The 20094-nt window shown below is 50.0% G+C and overlaps 1 protein-coding gene and 1 non-coding gene across 5 annotated transcripts in view; both read right to left on the minus strand.

Moving 5' to 3' along the window:
* Positions 1–777: 777 nt before the first annotated feature.
* On the minus strand, positions 778–912 carry LOC122695873. Its single transcript, XR_006341611.1, has one exon. It is a non-coding gene; the product is annotated as a small nucleolar RNA SNORA16B/SNORA16A family (small nucleolar RNA).
* Positions 913–3732: 2820 nt separating this feature from the next.
* The window catches only part of PLXDC1 (plexin domain containing 1), a 65778-nt gene continuing 49416 nt past the window's right edge, over positions 3733–20094 (minus strand). For all 4 annotated transcript variants that reach the window (XM_043904382.1, XM_043904380.1, XM_043904381.1 and 1 more), the window contains 5 exons: positions 17335–17395; positions 15869–16004; positions 9488–9523; positions 6410–6570; positions 3733–5063 (listed from right to left, as the gene is read on the minus strand). In XM_043904382.1, coding sequence (XP_043760317.1) covers positions 4944–5063; positions 6410–6570; positions 9488–9523; positions 15869–16004; positions 17335–17395 — 514 coding nt within the window. In that variant the 3' untranslated portion in view covers positions 3733–4943. The remainder of the gene's footprint in view (positions 5064–6409; positions 6571–9487; positions 9524–15868; positions 16005–17334; positions 17396–20094) is intronic.

Here is a 20094-nt window from a genome sequence, read left to right on the forward strand (position 1 = left end):
AAGGTGGTTCAAATGCAAAATCTCCAGAAATGTGGCAGCATCAATTTGGCAGATTTATTTTCTGTCTTGAGAGAGTATATTAGAAACCCATGTAGTTTACTTCCAGGGACTTACACACCTCTGATAAATAAATAGCTAGAATCTCTTTTCAGGCTGTTTCTCTTTGAGATGGGACAGGAGTTTGGGAAGAACACGCCTGCTTGGCAGATTGCTGAAGGCTCTTCCTCTGCTCTTTAGGGTAGGTCCTCAGAAGAAGGCAGTCTTCAATACTAAGGGCTGTGGGATGACTTGCATAATGTCACTCAAAATCTTTTGCACTTAATTTTGCACACGCAGAAGTTATAAAAGAATGTTGCCTTTTATTGTTAACACTGGGAATCTGTGCAAAGAATTCTCACGCTAAATATGTGAAGAGATTACATTTATTTTTTTTTATTTTTTATTTTTTGTCCTGAATGACCTACTCGTTCCATTCATCTGGTTTTCAGAATCAAGGTTTTTGACTCGCCTTTAGACTGACGCCTTAAGCTTTTCAGGGCAAAGACCCACAGCATGGCCACAATCTGCACCACTTGCCCCTGATTTCCCCAGCCCAGGTATCTAACCCACCCATATGTGCATCTCCATACTGGTTCTTGGCCTCTGCAAGCCACTTCTCAAAAGCCTTATTCTTGCATGTAAGACTCCACCAATGGAACATTTCTGGTGGCCTCTGAAAACATTCTCAGTTCTAATAAAGGTCTCTGGTTGTACCTGAGAAATGGCAAGTACAATGGGAACTGTCTTTTCCTGAAATGTTGCAGATCAGTTACAGCAAACAGAACGGTGACCGTCAAGGAAAACTGTCACTTTGGGCTCCTTTTTGACCACAGCAGCTATATGGAAGCAGCTGCAGCTTCGATAAGGGCCACAAAAGATTGCATTTAAAACAGGTAGGTTTCCCAGGTGGAGCCAGTGGTAAAAAATCTACTTGCCAGTGCAGAAGATGCAGGAGATGTGGGTTCGATCCCTGGGTTGGGAAGATATCCTAGAGGAGGAAATGGCAACCCACTCCAGTAATCTTGCCTGGGAAATCTCACGAACAGAAGAGCCTGGCTAGTTGCACTCCATGGGGTCCCAAAGAGTCGCGCGCAAACACACACACACACACACACACACACACACACACACACACACACACGGTGCCCTCATATCCCAAATCCTTTGAATTGTGCTGTAAACTCAGGTGTCTTTTTGTTGTAGGGGGGGCACCTGGGGGAGGGGAGAATGGGAGATGGTGAAAGACAGAGAAAGAGGCTGATTTGATTTGTGACTATACCTGATGTAGGGAGTCTGGGTATGGCTCCTGATCAGTGCTTTGTGAAAATCTGCTCCAGCACCCAGAGAAGACAATTTTAGCTCTGTCCACAATGAGATAAGTGAACAGCTCAAGTGAATACTCTGCTTTTCATATAGTGTGGTTGACTGACAGCTTTCCGCACTGTCTTAACATAACACATCTAGCTACAGGCTGAGCACAGCTATAAGCTTCATTCAATGTTTTTAGCAATTTTACATATATGTATATGTGTGTTTGTATAAATATATATACATACTCAGGGGCTCCATTACACAGGAGAGTCCTGGCAAAACACACAAATTAAAAAAATTGTTTCCATAGGCCCATCAAGAACCTCTAACAGTGACAAAAGGACATTTTCAACCTCAGGCTCCAGGCTGAGACCTGAAGACATGAAGAAGCAGTCTCCAGAGTCAGGGGCCTGCTGGGGTGAATGGGTGGTGATACCTGATTGAGGCAGGAGGGTGATGGGGTTTTAGTCCAGCTTGAAATCCCATCTGCTCCACCTGGGGCATTCCTGGGTACTGGAATTGCTGGCTGGGCTTATATGCATTCATGTTCTAGAATCAGAAACCCCCAAGGACCTTATTGGACAAATCCACAAATCTAAGGGCGGCTGATACAGGGGAATTAAGTTGTGCTCACAGCCTGATCCAGGGATCCCCTCTCACACTTGGCCTCTGCATTTTTCTTCTCTTTTTCTTTCTTTCTTTTTCTTTTGTGGCTTGTGAGACCTTAGTTTCCTGTCTGGCCACCGCAGTGGAAGCAGAGTCCTAACTTCTGGACCGCCAGCAGATTTCCTTCTCATTTTCTTGTTGACTCTCTTAAGAGTTCTGATGTAAAACAGAGCCTCCCAGAGAGCTTCTGACTTCTGGGTACCACATGGACAGCTGTTTCATGGGGTTGAAGCTTTCTGTCACAGAGATGAGCTTTCATGGACCCATCCAACCCCTCTCTAGTGGGCTCACTGTGAGGATGCCCAAAGGCACCATGTAGGGAAGGATCTGCTGACCACCTGCTCTCCTGGGTGATTTTGTTTGCCTGTGGGGCAGAGGAGTCTGGAAGTCTGCAAGCTATCTGTGGTTGATGGTGCGCAAAAGTACTCCATTGCTGGTTGACCATGAAACCACTATGTCTCGTTCCGGTCATTCACTCTGCAGCTGAGTCCCTCTCTGTAGTCCCTCTCTGTAGCTACCCGGTGAACCCCCTCTAAACCTTGGAGTTAAACTCTCGGGTCTGAGAGATGCTTGATCTTGTGAGAGAGCCTAAGGACAGGTGAGAACCAGCATTAATTCTGTGAGCTGCTGGCTGTTTCTTGGGAGTGCTTTGTTTTGACTTGAGGGGCTCTGAATGGCCAGGGACCTCTCTGAATGACACATCTTTAGTTCTTTTTTGCTGTTAACAAACCAGGCTACCTGCTGACAAACAGCTCTACTGCCTTCACCAATGTCATCCCAGGGGCCAGCGAGGCTTGCTCTGACTGGCCTGAGGTATGTTGAACTTTCTCCACCTGCGGTGTTTACTAGTAGAGGCTTCAGCACATCACTGCCCATTTTTTCATTCTCAGTCTTCTTTCCCTTCAGGAATCAGCATGATTGGAAGAGCCCCCGTTAGGAAGAAGCATGCTGGAGTTTGGGAGTGGGACCTGTGATGCTGTGCACCGCATCTTGTCACAGCTGGAACTCCCTCACTGGCTGTTTTAGACACACAAAGGTCATAGATTCTCTGCTGGTCAGCCAAGGGCAAAAATCACCCTCCTGCCAGCCAGCAGTGCTGGCATCCCTGAGTATTTCAGTGCCTGGCTGCGATTCTCTCATTAGAAGGGCTCTGTTTCATACCTTCAGAAGCTTGAAAAGAACTCTATTCTCTTTGTTGCATTATCTTTTTACTTTCTCAAGTTTGGATACAATTTCTCAAAATCATAGCTCTTCCTTGCCTGGCTTATGAAGGATACCCATGGAAAGCCGAGGTCCAGCATGTTTCCCACTCCAGTGGTTATTAGCATTCTCACCAAGGATAAACCATGGAGCATCTGCAAGACCATCAGTCCAGTGTTTGTCTGTGCCTGGTTATTTGCAGACTCCCTACCCCACACTTCAGGAGGCTTTGTACATAAACTTCTTTCTTTGGCAGCATGCTGGTGACATGCATAAAAGGACATGACTAAGGACAGTGGAGGGTTTCCCAGGTGGCTCAGCGGTAAAGAATTTGCCTCCCAATGCAGGACACATGGGTCTGCTTCCTGGGTTGGGAAGATCCCCTGGAGAAGAAAATGGCAACCCACTCTAGTATTCTTGCCTGGGAAATTCCATGGACACAGGAGCCTGACACGCTACAGTCCATGGGGTCACAAACAGTCTGACACAACTTAGTGACTAAACAACAACAAAGGATAGTGGAGACTGTGATTTAATGTTTATTTGCTGCTGATATTTTTTTTTTTTTTACTTTGAATGAGGGTGAACTATAGGTTTTCATTTGAAATGCTCTTCAGAAGAAACACCAACTGATGTCCGGGACAGAACTCACTTAAAAACCAGATTAGGTTTGGGAGCCTAAACTCTCTGCCCCAAGAAATTCTGGCAGATATAAAGCCCTTCCTTCCCGCATCAGCTTCCCCTGTCCCAATTGTTCTAGAGGTTTTGCTTTTCAACAGAATCCAACTGAAGTTCCCTGTTGGGTATGTTTCAAGAAGCTTCTCCCCACCTTATTTCTCTTTAATGGCTATAAAATTCCAGCTCAGAGGAGGCAAAGTATTGATCAGGCAGGCCCTGCCTTTGGAGGTACTGACTGGCACTGATGGAAGACCAGGCCAGTGAAGACAATGGACCCCCAAATGTGTCCCTGGAATGAAGAGCCCACCTGATGGATGTGGCCGCGCACAGCACGGCTCTCCTGGTGGGCTGGGCTGCCATTGGATAAAGCCCGTGACGTGGGCCACACGCGTGTTCAACGCAGAAACTAACTGATTCTCAGCAGATAGGGCCAGTTAGGGGAGCGAAGCCTAAAAATGCAATCTGCCCACAAGTTCTCTCTTCTCTCCTTTGGCTTTCTTTGGATGCCAGCATGCCAATCAGTGTCTTGCTGAAAGCGCTGGGAGCAGCCGTACCTGTGTGTAACAGATGGTGAGAACTCCTTCTCCAGACTTCTAGACCACAGAAGCTGGGGCAAAACACGCTGAATCCATAGCCATGAGGACCTGCTCTTGAGTCTATGGACCCTGGAATGCAGCAGCCGCAATCGAGGGCGTGGTTCTCTTTGTCATACACAGGGGCATTAGGTGATGGGAGCAGGGCATCTGTCCATCTCCAGGTGGGAAGGGACCTCTGAGGCAGCTCCAGAGTAGACCATTGAGAGACTCAGAAGGGGAGACCCCTGGCATTGGTGATTGTTACTGGTTATTGTGGCTTTTCCGCCCCTGCTTCAATATCTGGGGCGTGATGGCCAAACTGTAGCGCTGGCACCGCAGACCACGGGCTCGTTTTCCCAGCCAGGGTGTGTTCAGAGGAGGCCAAGAAAAGTCATTTCTCTGCTTTGCGTTGACTCGTGTGTTTTGAGGTCCCCGGGTCTTCCTTTGTACCCTTCCAAGGGAGACCTGGCGCTCTCAGCACTGCTCCGCCTCCACGAAGCCCTCCTTCTCGTGGCCTGAGGGCTCAACCTCGGTGTAGGTGGAGTGGCTGGGGTGGTTGCGGAACTTCATGGCCGGCCAGTGGTGAGGTCTCCGCTGCGGGGGCACAGATGCAGAGTGAGTGGGTGTGACCCCACCCACTGGGGACCATCCCCACCCTCTCCCCTTCACCCCGGGGGACAGCTCTGAGCACTTTTCAAGGGCTCTTGGGGGCTACTGTGTCTGAGCCAGGTGAAGCGTAGACCCCCTCCCCAGAAGGCTCCCGGCTGTGATCCTGGGTGCACTAGGAAACCGGCCGGGAGCCCCAGGAGTTGGGAAGGAGGTCATCTGATGCTTCACCACGTGGGCTGCAGGACACAAGGTGAAAAACTCAGCAATACATCAAGTGGAGCCTTAAGACTGCGGAAAGTGAGGGAATGGGCCATTCCCTCACTGGGAGGGAATGATCTGGGAGGTTCTGGAAATGCCAGGATGACCCTCTAGACAGGACAGGTCCTGCATCAGAGGTGGGGAGCTGCAGAAAACGCAGATTCCCAGGTCTCAGACCTTCCCGTCTGCATCCCTGTGGCTGGGGATCTGCAGGTTCCCCAGGTGACACCGGGTAGGTCTTAGCCTTGGCAGGTCTTAGTGTTAGCCTACCAATGACTGGTTAGAATTTGTAAGAAACAGGTGGCATTGAACCAGGGAGGAGGGAACCACCCAGGCCTCTGGATGATGAGGTCAAGGGGCGTGTGACCCACATGGAGGGTGGTGGCCCCAGAGGCCACCCTGTTGTGGGATTCAGAGAGCTGGTCAGTCGCCACGGGTGGAGGGTGGGCAGCGGCTCCCGAGCTCTGTGGCCCCCAGTGAAGGAGCCCAGGCCTTACTTCGCATGCTGCACGTCAGGCTGGCTCTTCTGAGTTCTGAGACGTTCAAAACTGCAGCATGCTCAACGAAAGCTCCCAGACAGAGCGACTCTTATGATTACTGTGGCCTGTCAAATCTAATTGAAAAACGCACACAGCAGGCCAAGAGGCAAAGACCTCAGTTTCATTATGGCTTTGGATAAGCCCCAGGCCTTGGAATTTGGGTGTGAGAAACCATAAATCACTGGGGACGGTCACATAACCACTCAAGGGCATGTGAGGCATCTGTGGTTTTCTCTCCTTCCTCTGGGGATGGTCACTGTTCTGATTCCACAAATGGTGGAGCCAAAGCAGAGGCCATTTGACAGGACAAGCAGGCCAGAGGAGTCCTGCGGGGCCAAGCCCTGGGGCTTAGGGACTCAGAGAGCGCCTGCCAGTGGGAGACACGCCCAGATGGAATTGATGAAGCTCCTCAAGTGGAAACAGGAGCCTGGTGTGAGGTGGGTGAGGGGCGAGATGAGGAGAAATGGGGACTGAATGGCTGAGGAATGCTGATGCAGATGGGGATGGCAGAGGGGGGCCCCACCCTGCACAGACCTCGATGAAGAAGAGGGCAGCATTGGAGGTGGGGTGACCGTTGATGTAGATCCCTGCCAGGATGATGGAAGCCACAAGGAGGACGGCCAGCACAATGCCCACGATGGTGCCCAGGTGCACAGGGGACCCTGTTGTCTTGGGGGCCAGGTTGTTCTGAAGGCCTGCGGAGAGACCATTAGGTCAGGGGATCAAGGAAGCAGGGGCCGTGGAGTCCTGGGTTCTGACAAAGTTCCAGAGATGAAAGCCGACAGAACCCTCAGATCTACTTATCAAATACATGAAAGGGTGGATCGGGCAGAACTATAATGAGGGTGACATTAACTTTGTTCTTAGCACAATTCAGGTGGTTTTCCAAAATCACTTAAAAGTTGCCCAAATGTCTACTAAGGATCATAAAAGCTCTCTCTCATACCCATCCCATATAGGTCCTTTTAAGGAATTCAAACGGCATGTGATGGTTAAGAGATCTGATGGTTGTGGGATCTGGAGTCTGGCTATCTGGTTTCAAATACAGACTCTGCTACTTACTAGCTGTGTAATCTTGGGCATCTTATTTAACTTCTGTGTGTCTCGGTCATCATTTCTGTAGAACAGGATAATAATGATAACTACCTGATAGGATTACAGTGATGATTAAAATGAGATAATTCATGTCAACTGCTGAGGAGCACAGCCAGTCTCTGGGACAACTTCAATAAGTGTAGCTATTATGAGAGCAAAATGACCACATTTTTACCTGTCACTGTCCGCTACCAGATTGTGACCTCCTGCAGAGCAGGGACAGTTTCTTATTCATCTCAGGGTCCTCAACTCTTAGAAAAAATGGCAGACCCATCAGAGGAACTCAATAAAAGAAATGAACTAGGTCCTCTAAGGGCTAATGAGCCAGCAAACACTCTCTGAGAACATTGCAAGCATTTGAAATACAGCCCAAGGAGAAGGCTGAGTATTTTCCATAGACTATGGAGCTGGAAGCACACCCAACCCAACCCTTTCTCGTACAGCTGAAGGAATGGAAATACAGAGAGGTAAAGGGATTCGTCCAAGGAATGCCAGTCGCTAAGAAGCCTCAGTTCAGTTCAGTTCAGTCGCTCAGTCGTGTCTGACTCTTTGCGACCCCATGGACTGCACACCAGGCTTCCCTGCCCATCACCAACTCCTGGAGCTTGCTCAAACTCATGTCCATCGAGTCAGGGATGCTAAGAAGCCTAGTTCACTAATATTACCTGTGGTGGCTTTTTGCTGCTTCTCCTTATCCTAAAAGGATGTGGGGATAATGACATAGAGAAGACACAGCAGCATGCGAGCAACAGAAATATTGTTTGTTTTATTTTGCTGGTGGGTGTGATGGGAATCAACAAGGGGTGGGGATTTTTAATAAAATGTTGCATACATCCAAAGTCATTGTGTTCCCCATACCCTTTTGTCTACAGGAGAAAAAAAGCTTAGGAGACAAAATACCCTGGGGCACCGCCAGGGTATCTGCCAAAAGCTCGGGGAGTGGTGAGGACACACCCTGAGCTGGCCTCTCCTGACCTGGCCATCAGCCTGCAGCCTTCAGTGACCCTGATGATCTGAGGGCAGGGCTTGGACTGATGAGCACACGATGTGGAATAACGGGAACGAATGTGGCTCAGAGGCCCCTGCCTCCCCTCAGCCCAATGGACACAGATGCACACTCACACCTGGTGCCCAGAGGAGCACTGGCTCCATCTCTGGTGGGAGGAGCCATCTAACTGATGTGTTAACAGTCCCTCCTCTCCCGTTGGAGCCGGGTTAACAGTCTCCCAGCCCCTGGAGCTGGAAGGCTCTTCCATCTCCCCTTTGTGGTAGTTGCAGCAAGGGCTTAAGCTGGCCCTGGGCAAAGGCCAGGGGAGATGGCCCCCCACAACCCCACATCACCAGAGAGGAGATTATCCCCCCAGGCAGTCCTGGGAGCAGGGACCCTACCTTCTTAAGCTGTGTAAAATTGTGGTGGACAACTTTTGTGTCCTCTCTGCCAACCCACGTTGGGAATCAAAGGCAACTTTGTTAGGGCAAACACTGATCAGATCCTGCCCTGGCCAGATCCCACAGTGCCTAGTTCACTAGTATTGAATGAGTTATCTTAAACTGGAGGTTCCGGTAAGGAACGTGGAACTAACAAGCTACCGCCAACTGGAATAATTCAGGAAAGGTCAAAAGGAGAGAGGAGACTCCAGTTCATATACCCTACCAACCTCCCAGAATCCTGGCTGGAATCCATCTTGGCTGATGCGCATGGCACCAGGAAGGACCCTGAGGCAGAATGACTGGCCAGAGACAACCCAGAAACTAACACCATCACCATAAAACCAGAGACTGCAAACCACGTGGCAGAGCAGTCCTCCTGAGGTCCCTGACCCTGCTGCTCTTCACCCGGGCTCCCCTTCCCAATAACATCTCTTGTTCTGTCAGCTCACGTGTCTCCTCGGACAATTCATTTCAGGGTGTTAGACAAGAGCTCACTCACGGGCCCTGGAAGGGTGACCTCATGGTCCCCCTTCCTGCAACAACTTTAACGAGAATCTACTCTCCACCCATCATTGGTTGGGAGGCCCCTTGGGGACAGCTAGGGCATGCCTGCCCTAGCTCAGCCTCTCCTCTGCCTCTCACTCCTTTCAGGGCAGTGAATACTCAAGAGCACTGTGGTCAGAAGAACTGCAGGAGGTTCCCGCCTGAGATGAGAAATGTCTAGATGTAGATTTGCTTTTTCAGCCTAGGCAGTGTGTGCCCAGAAGCTCCCACCACTTCCCGCACCTGCCCACTGAGCAGGAGGTTGGAGAAGCCCAGGCTGTGGTCGTTTCCCTCTCCCCCAGTCAAGGAGTACAAGCAAAGAAAGAAAGTGAAGTCGCTCAGGCATGTCTGACTCTTTGCAACCCCATGGACTGCAGCCCACCAGCCTCCTCCATCCATGGAATTTTCTAGGCAAGAGTATTTGAGTGGGTTGCCATTTCCTTCTCCAAAAAGCAAAGAGGCCAGGTGAAGGCTGCACCCTCTTGGGGGGTGAGTCCAAGAGGCAGCGGTGCGATGAAGAGGGGCAGGCATCTCTGTACTCACCATCTCCTCCAGCGTAGGGATTCACTTTGGTGTCATCTTCAAAGGGAAAGGAGAGAAGGCGCAAGGTTAGCAGAATCACACTGGCCTTTGTCCCTTTAGGATTGGATGTGACTTTAGCGAGGTTCAGTTCAGCCCTTCATTCTGAAGGCTAGGAAACTGAAGCCCAGAGACGGGAGGTGACCTGCTCAAAGTCACATAGCAGTCTAAAGATCGAAGGCCACAGACAAGCCAACTTTTCCTAGTGTTCATTCGTCCAACAAATACTTACTGAGTATTTACTTGCAGTTGAGCACAGGGAATAGGTACTGTGGATAGATGTGATCTCTGCCCTCAGCGAGGTCATAGGGTGGGGGTGGGGGGTGGGGAATGGAGGGACAATGAAAATTGTCCACACAAAGGCAGTCAAGAAGGTGGGATGAGATGTGGGGCTCAGACAGAGTCCCAGATAGACGGTGGGGCAAAGGCTGGAGTCAGCAAGAATTTGGCCAGTAGAGATATAGAAAGCAGTTCAGTACAGCTGGAGGGCAGACAGGCTGTGAGTAGGGGGTGATGAGAGGGAGTTAGGCTGGGGGTGGGGGTGGACAGCGGCCTGGAAAGCCAAATTCAGGGCCTTTCACAGTATCCTAAGGGGCAGTAGGAGGGGGAGGAAGGATTTGAGGTGGGGTGTGTGTGAGCCACAAGATCAAATCTGCTTGAAGACGCCCAGGGTACAATGTGGGAGACAGATTTCCAGCCAACACACTCCCTCTACACCTCAAGGAGTGTACCCTGCAGCCTCCTAAATAAGTTCCAATGGTTGACCCTTCCTGTGGTTCTTCCCCACAGATTCCTGTGGGGAAAGAACAGCAAAAATTCCACGTCAGGAGACTATTCTAGATGACTAGAGATTACTGCTTCAAGCATCAAACATTAAACCAATGGGACCTTCCACAATGTAGGGCCTGCAACCTGCTCTGCGTCCCTTCTCCGCCTCCACCATCCTCCTCATTCAAACTTCCACTGACTCCCCTTTGATTACAGATGTTCAAGACCCTTGGCAGTTTGTCCCAGTCTTCTCTTCTCCTGTCATTGGGTCAACTCAATAGCACTTGTCACAGTGGGTGTAACAAGCAACTCAAGGCTCTCCAGACCTCAGAGTCTTAGATCTCTGAGTTGCTGCATATTCTGTTCCTCCTACAGGACATGCCCTTCCTCCCCTTCACCACTCCTCTTTCAAAAGTCCCACTCCTGAAAGGCCTCTTGAGGGCTGAGGCTAGGGTGACACAGGTGAAACAGGGTCTGATTCTGTCTTTTAAAAATTTTTTTGATATTTTGTTCACCATAGAATTCTGGCATTACTTTCAATTTTTGAAAATATTGCATGAAAAGATTATTTCCTTAATTATTACTTTTGTGTGTGTATGCCTCCTTAACTTCTATATCTGCATTGAGTGTATCATTGACCTCAGCCTAGTCCTGGTCATAGCCCTGTCACTTCCCAGAGGATAGATAGATGGGGGTGTCCTCCCGCGTGCCACAGCATTTGCTCTGTTTCTGGAGCATCCGTAGATTATGAGCCTCTCATCAACCAACCGTTTTACACTCCCAGTACCTGAATGTAGCATCCTATTCTGCTATGTGTTTCCAATAAATCTTCAAATATCAAAAAATCACACTATAGTAAAAGAACAAATCAGAAGAAAATTTAAAAATAGGACCGCATAGAGGAAAGGGGCTTCCCTGGTGGCTCAGACGGTGAAGAATCTGCCTGCAAAGAAGGAGACCCTGATTCGATCCTGGGTCAGGAAGATCCCCTGGAAAAGGGAATGGCGACCCACTCCAGTATTCTTGCCTGGGAAATCCCATGGACAGAGGAGCCTGGCGGGCTACAGTTCATGGGGTTGCAAAGAGTCGGACAGGACTAAACAACTAACACTCTCACTTCACTTTCACAGAGAAAAGAGGGAATAGAATGGAGGAAGAAAACTAGAAACTAAGCTTCTTTGGATATAGTTGCTTTTGTAGATTTGACTTAGGAATCATTTAATTGTTTATCATTGATTGTCAACATTGTTCAGTTGCTAAGTCGTGTCTGACTCTTTGCAACCCCACGAACTGCAGCACGCCAGGCCTCCCTGTCCCTCACTATCTCCTGGAGGTTGCCCAAGTCCAAGTCCATTGAATCAGTGATGCTATCCAACCATTTCATCCTCTGCTGCCCTCTTCTCCTTTTGCCTTCAATCTTTCCCAGCATCAGGGTCTTTTCCAATGAGTTTACTGTTCGCATCAGGTAAGTTAAATTCAGAAAGTAAAGAGTCCGCCTGATAATGCAGCAGACCTGGGTTTGATCTATGGTCTGGGAAGATCCCACTGGCTGTGGAGCAACTAAGCCTGTGAACCACAACTAATGAGCCTGCACTCTGGAGTCCAGGAACCACAACCACTGAGCCCATGTGCTCCAACTACTGAAGCCCACCTCCTGGAGTCGGCGCTCTGCAGCAAGAGAAGCCATCACAATGAGAAGCTGCAACTAGAGAAAAGCCTGCGCAGCGACGAAGGTCCAGCATAGTCAAAAATAAAGGAACAAAATTACAGAAACACCCTAAAAATTCGAAGTGAAACAAAACGGAGAATTATTGACTTAAAATAGAAAGATACGTTTTCTTCAGGAATTGCAATACACAAGGTATTTATGTACGCCTCTGAATCTATTTCATCACTACAAGTTGAAAATGATGAATTGATTACTCAAAATTGACCGAAGTAATCCTAAACATGATAGGACAAATTAACTTGATTTTTTGAATCAACGTGTTTTGAATCTAGACCATTGGAAATACATTGTAGCCCAGGCCACACGCATTCTTGATAGACAAAAAGACACCTGCAGCCAGTCCCTCCCACAAGACGACTAAAGGTGACCACGCTGCACCCGCAGCAGATTTTCTCTCCCTCACTGAGGGCTGGTTCCCAGATGTTACCTTGCTGGGGGTCCACGGAATGCAAGCTGGTTCCCTAATTAATGGATTGTGGTCCAGGCCCATGAACAACCACCACATGTGTGGTGGCTACTGAATGAGTGGTCATTTTCTGTGGTTAGCAGTCACTTCTTGCTGCTACCAACATGTTCTGTTCAGCAACATGTTAGACTGCACAGATATTCCAGGTCAGTGCCTGTCTGTCCTTACGATAAAATGCATAGATTTTGTGGCAGCTGGTTGCCACTCTGAAGTCATTCTGGTTCATTTAAGTGGGCGGCATTTAAGCAATTAAGTAACTTAAAATCCAGCTCCCACACTTCCTGCTTCCCTGGCCCTTTCTGCTTTTCTGGCTGGCTGGGGAGAGAAGGGGTCCACGACCCTTCAGCAGCCACTCCCACTAACTTTTCTGCTCTCCACCTCTGCCCTGACCAGGTGGGTTCCCCTGGCTGAAGAGCTGTATCCCCATCGCTCACCGCATCTTCCTGGACCCTGAGCTAGGGACCCTGAGCTCTGCCCCCAGGACGTCATCTCCCTGTGTGGGCTGTAATAACATAGGCAGGGGGTGACCCAAATCTGTCCCTCCAGACACCTTGAGAGTTTGTTGTGGGGACAAGTCCTTGTCACATTTTTTTCTTAGAAAGGCAACTTGCTAATCTTTGCCACCTCCTCCAGGACTGGAAGGCCATAAAGCCATAATTGTCCTTACTCTAATTAATGTTTCCCATGTAGAATTTTATTACATAGCAAACAGGAGGAACACATTCCTGGGATGACAGGAGACACACACGTGATAAAACTGATCAATGGGACACGCTATGTAGGGACAGCCCTTCATGGCAGTGGCCCGGGACTAAAGGAAAATAATTCCAAGTCAGGGTTTGAACCCAACCTCCAGATGCCAGACACTGTGCTCTCTCCATCCCCACCGCAGCCACCCTTCTGGCCTCAGGCACCGTGGCTCACCCTTAAACCCCTGAGGGAAAGGCTGGGTTCTCACCTAGTGTCTGCAGACCCCAGCCCAGCTCTGGGCTCAGATTGAGCCCCCAGTAGCACATAGGGTTATCTCAAGGGTGACTGGCCAGGGGGTTCTTTTAAGTGGAGTTTCCTTCAACTGGAAGGTCACCCCTGAACTCCATTATAATTTCTGAGGGCAAGGTCTCCTCTTGCTCCTTTTTCAAGTAATGTATTGAATCCCCTGCCTCACTGTTCACACTTCACTATTTTTCTACCCATTGAACCCATGAAGACCCTTTTCTATTCCTTTCAGCACTGAGAAAAGCACTGGGGTGGAGCGAGCCAGATTGCTGCTTTGGGAACCAGATGAGACCCAATGCCACATTTTCCTGGCTGTGTGACTTTGGGCAAGCCCATCAACCTCTCTTAGCCATAGTGTCTCCTCTGTAAACTGCGGATCAAAGAGCATCAAAGTTCAGGATAATTAGGAGGATTAAGTGAGTATTAATGGGTACACAATGTCAGCACTCTACCTGGCCCATGGTCAGTCCCCTTAAATGTTTGTTCTTTCTATCAACTGTTCACTTCCCTCTGGCCAGATCCATGGGTTCCTGCTTTCCAGTTCTCTAGGCTGCATTTCAAAGGCAGGGGAGACCACAGAAAGAATATTCCACTGCTGAGCAACCTACTTTGCCCCTCATGAGCCCATTTCCTTGTCTATAAAATGGACTGTGGATGAATAATGTTTAAAAATACCAGCTTTTTCCTCCTTCCCATTTGCTCCTTTCAAACAGGTAATCTGGCTCAGGGGAGGTAGGAAGACCCCATTTTCAGTCTTAGATTTAGGGCAAGGGGTTAAAATCTAGATGCCATGTATCCAAAAAGGATGAGGAAGGAATTTCTCAGAGATGGCCAAAGAATCCGGGGACCCTGCCCGGTCCTCCCCACAGGGTGGATGGACATCCGGCAGCTTCGATGAAATCCTAGGCCTGAGTGAAACAGAGCAGGATCCTATGGGCCTTGCCCCCCATATCCTCAGCCTACAATTTCTCTATGGAAAAACTTTAACCAAAGAATAAGTTTAGTCAGAGAGGTGAGAAAACACAGAAACAGAGGAAAAGAGTTCAACAAGACTGAATGGTAATATAGACATTAGGCAGAGTCAAGGACCTTTGGACGCCAAAACCTCCACCCGGTGGAAGTAGTTAACTGCGTGATGACCAGACTGTAGCCATGACATCGCTGCCACAGTTCCGAGAACTGGCCTCAAAGAAATGGAAACAACTTGACCTTGGAACTGAAGACTGTTAGACAGAAAGTCAGACATGAGCAGGTCCCACCCCATCCTGGACGGGGTCACCTTTCCCTGCCTGACCTGGACCCTGGCGACCAGAACATGCCCAGAGAACTCCCTTTTTGTGGTTAAGGTTTGCAAAATTTCTAGCCTTATCAGTACCAAGCCAGATAACAAAGACCAACGGGGCTTTCCAAACTGCCAGTACTGGTTGGTGTAGGTGCAACAAGACCTAAGAGATGACTCAGAATAGCCTGGGGTTCATTATGCAGTATTTATAATAAATTAGTATTGCCATTCCCTGCCCACCACCCCTCCAACCCATTTGCACTTGTGTGCTTATGGGAGAAAAGTTACATAACCTAAAGCTGTCAACCAACTCATCACTCCAGTGATGCAGGACACAGGGAGGAACTTTCCATCACTCTGAACAACCCAACTCTACCTTCACTGTGGGCCTGCTTCTGGCCCCGAGACAGTCTGCTCACCTCCCTTCTCAAGAGTGTACATTTTGCTTTGCTTATTAAAACTCCCACTACTTAAAACTGTTCTATGTCTCTAGATAGATTTCTTTCCCTTGTGAGGACAAGAACCCAGGAATCACCATTCCACCAGTAACATGGGGATGGCAGAGAAGGCCCCAGGGACATCCAGGCCTGAAGAAGCAGTTCAGCAACACCCTAAGATGGTCAGAGATGTCCCACGCTACCCTCTGCCCCCTGGACATCACAGCAGTGGAAAGCCAAGCCCCAGTGCGGCGGGGGTGGAACTTCCCACCACGCCAGCCCAATGAGGGGTGGGAACCAGAAGGGAAGTCACAGAAAAATTATGCAATCTTTCTCTGACGTCTGAGTGTGTGAGACTGAGTTCATACCTGCTATCGGGATGCTAAGATCTCACAGGTTCTCTGAGAATTGCTATTAAGATGAATCAAGTTATTATGTAAAATAATTGGCAATGTGCTGGGACAGTAATTTTTTCTGTTGCCCTCTGTTTCACAACTCTGACGCGGGCATGGAGTCTACTTGTCCTAAACCTAGCTCTGGGTCTCACTGGCAAGTGACCCAGGCTCTGGGAGCCTCAGATGTGACAGGAAGCAACGACTCTGTTCCCTGAGATAATCGCTATCAGGGGCAGGGATGCTTCAGGGCCATGGCTCCTCTCCACCCGTACCTTCCGTGGTGAGGCTGTCAATGAAGAGGGATGAGGAGGTGGTGGTGAGGTCTCCATCAAAGGGGCTGAAGGAGCTGTCGGGGGAGGATGAGTAGGAGTCCTCGTCCTGGAAGTCTTCACATGTTCTGCCTTCTGCCTGCAAGAGAGACCCGGTGCTGCGACGGACAGAGGCCTTGCCAGCGGGCCCGTCGCACACAGGAGGACCCTGGGGGTGCTTTCATCCCTCAGCGGCCAGAAGATTTAAGATTCCAGTGAGTGGTCCAGGCATGGTAATCTAACCAAAGCTGGGCTCTGAATGCATTTGAGCTTTCCACTTTATCCTGAAAGTGTCTTATCTTACAGGGCAATTTATCTGTCAGCTGCTTCGAATCCTTCCTGAAGGAGCTGAGATGCCCATCTTAAATAAATAAAGCAAATGAGTACATCACCAACAGCCAATGTCAGAAACAGGCTGCTAGATGGACAAGGGGTTTGAGGGGTTTTTTTTTGAAGACCAGAAACAGCTCACCCAGCCACACTGATAAAACAGATGGTAGTGAGAGCATAGTAGTAATTCTGGGGGTTCACATTTAAATCCTGGGCCCAGCACCTTCACCATTTCACCAGCTGTGAGCTGCCAGCCAAGTCACTGAACCTCTCTGAGGCTCAGTTTCCTTCTCTGATCAATGGGGACACTGGTCCCTAGCTCCTGGGACCGTGATAAGATTAAATCAGAGCAAGTGCTGGGCACATGCCATGTGCTTGCCCTGCAAGAAGGGAAAGTGAGGGGAAGGGAGGGGAAAGGATACATACATGAATGAGTCTCTCTGTGCCAGTAAAAGGTGTGAGACTAGGACATGACCCATCCAAAGCATTGAGCATTCTGGAAAATTCCAAGTGAGAAGGAACCTGTGTTTGTGCATGCGTGCTAAGACACTTCAGCTGTGTCCGACTCTTTGCAACCCTATGGACTGTAGCCCGCCAGGCTCCTCTGTCCATGGGATTCTCCAAGCAAGAATACTGGAGTGGGTTGCCATGTCCTCCTCCAGGGGATCTTTCCGACCCAGGGGTCGAACCTGTATGGGATTCTAAATGGGAGGTGCCAGGTACAACCCACTTTGCTCCCAGAATGACCGCCTTCCTTAAATGCCTGAAGGTTGGAGCTGGGGCAGTGACTTCTTGAATGTTACCAGGCTCACAGCCTCCTAGAAGATTCCAGTATGGCCAAGGCCACACCCAATATACCCTCTGCAAGGACCAAGAGAGCCCCTGGAGAACTGCTGCTCTGGGCCAAGTCACCAGGAGAAGTGCTTGTCTCAAGGACCCACCGGGCCCTCAAAAACCTCCCACATTGGTCTCACTGGCACAGATCAGACAGGGAGGCAAGCCCCAGTGGAGGGGAGCATGTCACCAAGAGAAGAGCAACCAGACAAGGGGTGGGCCTGCAGCCCTGCCCTTCCCCCACCTGGCTCATTTCAGCCTCTCACCTCCTGGGCACAGCCGTAGGCCAGCCACTCCTGGCGGTAGCGGTCAAAGCCACTGGAACATCTGCAGGGGGAACCAAGAGGCCAGAGGTGTGATGGGATTGACAGAGAAGCCCTCCCCTCCCCTCCATGCAGTATTAGCTCTCCAAGGGGAGCAAGGAGGAGGCGAACCTACCCAAGACCACTGAGCAGGTGCCCCAGCCCCAGGTGGCTGTGATCAAGCCCCTCCTGCCCCCTCTACTCCTTCCCCCAAAGGAGGGGAAGCTATTTGTGGCATCCCCACCCTTCTCCTGACCCAGCTCCCCAGGACCAAGGCCACACCCACCCAGATGCATGTGTGTGTGTGTCTGTGTCTGTATGTCTGTATGTGTCTGTATTTATGGAGCTGACAGACTACATGACCTCTAATGACCTTCAGCCCTGCCCTGCAACTCCAGGCAGCCCAGAAATTGCTGAGAAACCAGGGAGTTCACACACATGTTCTCATCTAGGGAAAGTCTTGCTCATTCGCTGAGCCCCCCTTCTTTGTGGAGGAGCCTAAATTTGGCAAGGATGGGCGGGGCCAAGGATGGACATAAGCCAATCTGGCCAACATCCACCATGTGGTCACTGAAGGGCAGAAGTGAGGGTCCTGCCAGAGACTGGGAGAGATGAGATCTTGGCTGACCAGGGTCCCCTGAGAGGACACCGCACAGCTCAGCTGGGCTGGAAGACATCAAGCGCTTCCCTAGGGCAGGGGTGGGGTACGAGGATGAACCAGAGAATATTCTTCACGGCGTCATGCTCAAAGTTCCATTCTTCACTCTTTGGTGCCAGGAGAATCCACCAAGTCCTATTCAAGTGCAGGGACCTCTGCATGGGAAGCCAGTATCACTAGCCACCAGTGCTGAGAAAAGATGTGAGGCTGGTGAACTCTGCACCGGCAACTGCCTGCCCATCTGTCCAAGACCTGGTGAGGCAGAGGCGTCCAGGCTCTGTCAGTCCTTCCTTCTGAAGACGCCTCTGAGCTGCTCCTCCTGTAGCGGGGACACTGAGTGGAGCTGTCCACAGCCCCCTCTCTCACGTCCTCCATGCCCCCCTCCTTCAAGGCGTGGAAGACCAGGGGCACTGTTGGGAGCTGGGAACTGAAGTTTCCTTTAGGCCAAACTAACTGGTTCTTTCAAGGACTGAGCCTTGGATATAGGTCTAAAAGCATCCCATTCCAAGCCCGGGGCCAACCAACCCAGATGCAAAGGAGACGGGCATGAGAAATGGCCATTGTTTGAGCGTCTTCTGAATGCCAGGTGTTGCCCCAGTCACATGCTGCCCTTGCGCTATCTCTCAGGCCCTTTGCAATGACACCATAAGGCAAGGGTTATGACCCTCATTTTCTGAGCCAAATCCTGAAGTCAGGGTCACCCGTAGACTCCAAGGTGGGCCATTAGGGGACAATGTGGGATGAAAGGAAAATATCTGCATGATAAGTGAAATCATCTGAGTCAGATCCGGCCCCTCCGCGCAGGGAAGGGAGACTCTGCAAGGCTGAAGAGGGCAAAGCAGGTGGAGGCGAAGCCAAGAACCATGAGGTGGTTTCAAGCAGCAGTTGGTGGGAGAGACCATGGTGGTCGACCACCCTGCAGCAGCCCTGCTCTCTGGCTTTTTAGGAATCTGGAGTCAGCTCTCAGCTGAGGCTTGAGATCTGTCAGGAAGGAACAGGCCTGGCTTGGGTGAGCCCAGGCCCACGTACATCTGGGGACAGGATCCCTGATGGAGCTTTTCTGTCTTCTAGTTGACATAATCCCGCAAAGACAATGTCTACAGCCAAGGCCCTGCCCTCCCCCTCACCAACTCTCATTAAATTGACATGGTTTTCTGGGTTTGGGCATATGCATTAAGTGGGGGTGTTGCAAGCTAGGGTTTTGCTTTCATCTGACCCATTATGCAGTCCTCATGGCTCAGCTGTTGTTGGACGATGCTGAGTCACATGGTGGCAGCCAGCCGCAGCATTCCAGGGCTCATCTGAGGTCATCTGGATTATCGCCTCACACTCACATGGGGCTCTCACACTTGAAAGTGCACAAGATGGATCACACCGCAAGTCTCCGTGCCAGTAAGACGCAGTCTCGGGTCTCCCCCCGTGTGTTCTCTGAGGCTCTGCGCCTTTCATGTGAAGGACTCTGAACGCTTTGTAAAAATTCTGTCTGGTATTTGAGGAGTTAAAATAACAGGCATGTTCCTCACCCACATCTCCCTGAATGACATAACCCCAGCCCATTTTACAGGGAAAATAAACTGCGGGCACAAGAGAGTGAATAAACGCACAGCTGGTGGGAAGAACAGCTGGGAGGCCTGATGAGGGCCCCTTTCTCCTCCTGGTCCTGAGTCGTGTCTTGTGTGCTAGGCAGGCCGCCTGTAAAGGCAGTGGCTTTTATTTCTGCACCAGGACATTGGAAAGGAGCACAGGAAATACTGACAGTTATAGGACAGCTGCACGGAACTCAGAGCCTCTGTAATTTGCAAGTTTCAAGATTCCATGGTTCTTGGAGTTCACAGGTCTTCCCAATCTCATGACAGCTCTAATCTCCCAAGAAAGTCTTCCCCCCGCCGCAATTCCCCCCGTCCCCCACCATTTATTTATCCTGGACAAGAGAACAGGGGTCAAATTTTGAGTCTAATCTGTGAGGAAATGGTTGCAGAACAAGGAGTGGAAGATGAGTAGGATTTAAGAACTTTATCTCTGAAACTGAATCTCATCCAGAATTTTCCCTGCTTCCAAAACCAAAC

The sequence above is a fragment of the Cervus elaphus genome, chromosome 5 (assembly GCF_910594005.1).
Source record: "Cervus elaphus chromosome 5, mCerEla1.1, whole genome shotgun sequence".
NCBI classification, from domain to species: Eukaryota; Metazoa; Chordata; class Mammalia; order Artiodactyla; family Cervidae; genus Cervus; species Cervus elaphus.